We start from the raw sequence: 3,554 nt of genomic DNA, 5'->3' as shown, positions 1-3,554 counted from the left end.
ACATCAGGCTCTGGAACTCACAGGTAGGTGAGAGGTGCTCACAACATCTTCCTTAGTTGGCCAGCCCAGTTCTCCAAGGTGGGAAAGGAGGTAGCTGGGATCCAAGACCGATGCTTTGTCTAGCATTTGGCCAAAGGGTCCCTATGCCAAACCTGTAAGGAACCTAGTTTGGGGACAGTATATAGTGTTAGGTAGCTAGTCAGACATGAGCGACAGGGGGAACAAAGGAATAGGGGCCCAGCCTAGAAAACGCCCAAAGAATACCCTATTGGCAGTTAGAGAATTCCTCCTGCAGCCCCAGAGACAAAGGAGAGTCATAGTCTTAGCTGGCCTAATCCAGCTACAGACGCCTGCACAGAAGGTACTACCCTAATTTGCCTACAATTTAAGCTTCATTATAATACTATGTTTATGCCTGGAAGTTCATGAATCTAATTGTAACAGACGGAATTCTGAGTACACACATGCGCACTAGGCAAAGAATTATATAGCAGCACTAGGCAAAGAATTATATAGCAGCCAAGTGTCAATCAAAATGCCAATCACCTAAGAACTCCTTTGTAATCATCCATCACGGCCCCAAATATAATGCAGACCTCTCCCTCCCCCAGGGTTACAGCTCTCTATCTTCCCTGGCTGTAAACTGTACACCCCCACCAGGGGTACGTAACCTTGTTTCCACGTGGTTAGCCAGTTTCAGGCTTGACCCATCTTCTACCCCATAATGTGCTTTTAATAAACAAATATTTCTCATATTCCCTGAGTTGAAATTCATTACTTTGGCAGTGAAAAGGACTTAAGAAGTGTATGTTACCAGAACTCTGATCGCTCCAACGGTAATAATAGCATGCAAGTGTATCATCTATTTCTGTGTAACAAATTACCCCAAAAGCGTAGCTTAAATACATTTATTATCTCACACTCTCTGAGGGCTAGGAATTCGAAGTGGCTTAGCTTGATGATTCTAGCTTAATTTTCATAAGGCTACAGTCATCTAAAGGCTTGACTGGGCCTACAGAATCTGCTTCTAAGAAGGTTCACTCACATGGAGGTAAGCAGACCTCGCCACAAGGGCTGCTTGAACGTCGGCTTCCCCCGTAACAGGTGAACAAAGAGATGGAAGCTGTAACGTGTTTTCTAACCTACTTTCAGAAGTCAGTCATTTTCACCATATTCAATTCATTAGAAACGTGTCACTAAGTAGAGCCTACACTCAAGGGAGGGGAATTAGGTCCATAATTTGTGGGAAAGAATTTGTGGACCTATTTTAAAGTGACTATCACATGTGGGTGGGTCTTCATCCTGCTGTGCTAATCATAAGCTCTTCATTTGATTGTTAAGATTCAAAGGGAAGCACCTGGCGCCTGGAGCACTGATTCTCAGAAACAAAAGCATTTTGTATTAAAAGTGTTATTAGACTCAAAGGCAGCCCTGAGAAATGAGATGAGAAGAGAGGTTTCTGAAAGCAAAACAAACAAGATTAAGATCTACCAATGACCTGACATCTCAAAGGCCCAGCGACAGCCAAGCAATCTTCTTGTGAAATGGAGCTGGTGTGGGAAGGGTCCTTGAGCAAAGCCAGTTAGCTGAGCTACTGGTGGGTGAATGAAAATGGGTTCTATGCTCCAAACGCTGTCCTTGTTTCAACACGTAACAGGGTGTAATTTCACTGAGCTCAAGACTCTGGGGACCTTGCAATTCTGGAGCACCGGTGAGCAAAATTTGGCTGCTCAAAAATACTCCACAAGAGCAAAGGAATGTGTTGTGTTGGTCAGTCATGAAGGTTCTTTGAGAGGTTGGCATGGAGACTTGTAATGAATTTTTTCTTAGAGAATTTAGCAGAGAAGTAGGAAAATATACATTTATCCTAGCGTGAGGTACAATCCTCCTCCATCTGGGAAGATCACTCTCCTAGGCCAGCCAGTGGCAGGAGGGTGAAAAGAAAGGGTGATGGGCCTGGTGTGCTGGGCCAGCCATGCTGAAGCTGGTGCTCCTTGGAGCAGTGGCTGCAAACTGTCACCTTCACAGAGACCATTGTGAAGTACGCTCTTCCTCACCTGGCCTCACTGGATCAGGTAAGAAAAGAGATACGTGTTCATGCAAAATATGTATACACATACATGTCTTTATATAAAATATCTCAACCCCTACCTTAACTTTGTCACTAGAGATGTCACTAATTACTCAGAATTCAGTAGCATTTTTGGCTATTTTATTTTAGTCCTTGGAAACTTTTTTCAAGAAAAAGACCATGTCATAAACATATTTGTTCACTGACATTGAATTATTAACATTGTGGTATTCAAATGAAATCTCAGTACTTGCAGCAAAACGTTCAGTTAAGATTTTGGTAAATATTTTCATTCTGTGGTCCGTACCGTATTATCGTGACATGTCTGACTGTAATGTAATAGAACTGGTATAACTACACCAGCTCAGAAACACACAAAGGAATGTGGTTCCCTTGCACACAGCTACTGCTGAAAAACATAGTTCTGCCTTTGCCCCAAAACATTTTGGAAATTTCCATTTGGGGACACGCTCAAGAGAAACCAGCTGCGCAGCCCAGTTCTAACCAAGGGCACACAGCCTGGCCTGTTACCACCCAATGCTCCAGGGCTTTTGGTGATCACTAAACTCTCAACTCCTTTCCATGTTATCAAGATTTGCTCCCACTGCAAGAATTTCAAAGAATAGGCTCCTAGTGTTGAATCCAGTTCCAGAATCCCAACAAGGTGGTTCCAGCCTCCCTGACTGTTCCCAGCATTAAGTATCCAGCCCACCCGGGAGACCCACTCCAACAACCACCTGAGAGTGGGTGTTCCAGTCTGCTGGCTAACAAGCCCATCTCCTCACTGTGCAGTCACACCCCATACCTCCTCCTGGACACAGGGCTGCACAAACACTAGACTAGAGATAATTAGGTTCTACAAAAAATGCCACCATGAATTTGTGTGGTACAAGGTAAGGCTAAGATGCGACAGCAGCTGGAGATGTCAGGTGCCTCAGGAAACTAACTGGCCTCGTACCCCTTCGGTAGAAGGAGCCAGAGTGCCGTCCTGCCCCAACGCTGCCCGTGTCACAAGTCTTTATTACACACTCTAGGTCTGTGGACCTGAAGAACTGCCCCTCACACCCCAATCCGCAAATGGTGCACCAAACACTCAAACACCATTACATTCCTGAAAAAGAGAATATTCCCAGGAAAATAAAATAGAGGGGCTTTTCTCATTTAAAAATGACAGAGCTTCCTTTGCTGGTGTTCGATTTGATAGTCGTCTCCAGGGCTGATGACCTTCCCACTGCAGCCCAGTTCAAAGTAAGTTCACCCCGTGCTTCAGCAGCTTCTGCTTGGCTTTGCCTGGGAGGCTGAAGGCACTGTCCTGGGGACTTGGGAAGCCAGAGCTCCGCGTGGCCGATGTCAGCTGCTGGAAATAGGTTTCCTGGACAGGGTTGCAACAGGCGTACACAGCTGTGGAGGCATTTCTGTGGGAGGAAGAGAGAAGACAACAGTCCGACGCTGCCTGTGCAAATCTCAGACCACAAAGAGACGT

The 3,554-nt window shown here is 45.4% G+C and overlaps 1 protein-coding gene across 4 annotated transcripts in view; it reads right to left on the bottom strand.

The window, feature by feature from the left end:
* Window positions 1-2,190: 2,190 nt before the first annotated feature.
* HPS4 (HPS4, biogenesis of lysosomal organelles complex 3 subunit 2) overlaps window positions 2,191-3,554 on the bottom strand; it is a 32,780-nt gene continuing 31,416 nt past the window's right edge. For all 4 annotated transcript variants that reach the window (XM_023520180.1, XM_023520181.1, XM_023520179.1 and 1 more), the window contains exon 14: window positions 2,191-3,486. In XM_023520180.1, coding sequence (XP_023375948.1) covers window positions 3,315-3,486 — 172 coding nt within the window. In that variant the 3' untranslated portion in view covers window positions 2,191-3,314. The remainder of the gene's footprint in view (window positions 3,487-3,554) is intronic.

Source organism: Pteropus vampyrus, unplaced genomic scaffold (genome assembly GCF_000151845.1).
Source record: "Pteropus vampyrus isolate Shadow unplaced genomic scaffold, Pvam_2.0 Scaffold251, whole genome shotgun sequence".
NCBI lineage: Eukaryota > Metazoa > Chordata > Mammalia > Chiroptera > Pteropodidae > Pteropus > Pteropus vampyrus.
This window is presented reverse-complemented; position numbering and strand designations above follow the sequence as displayed.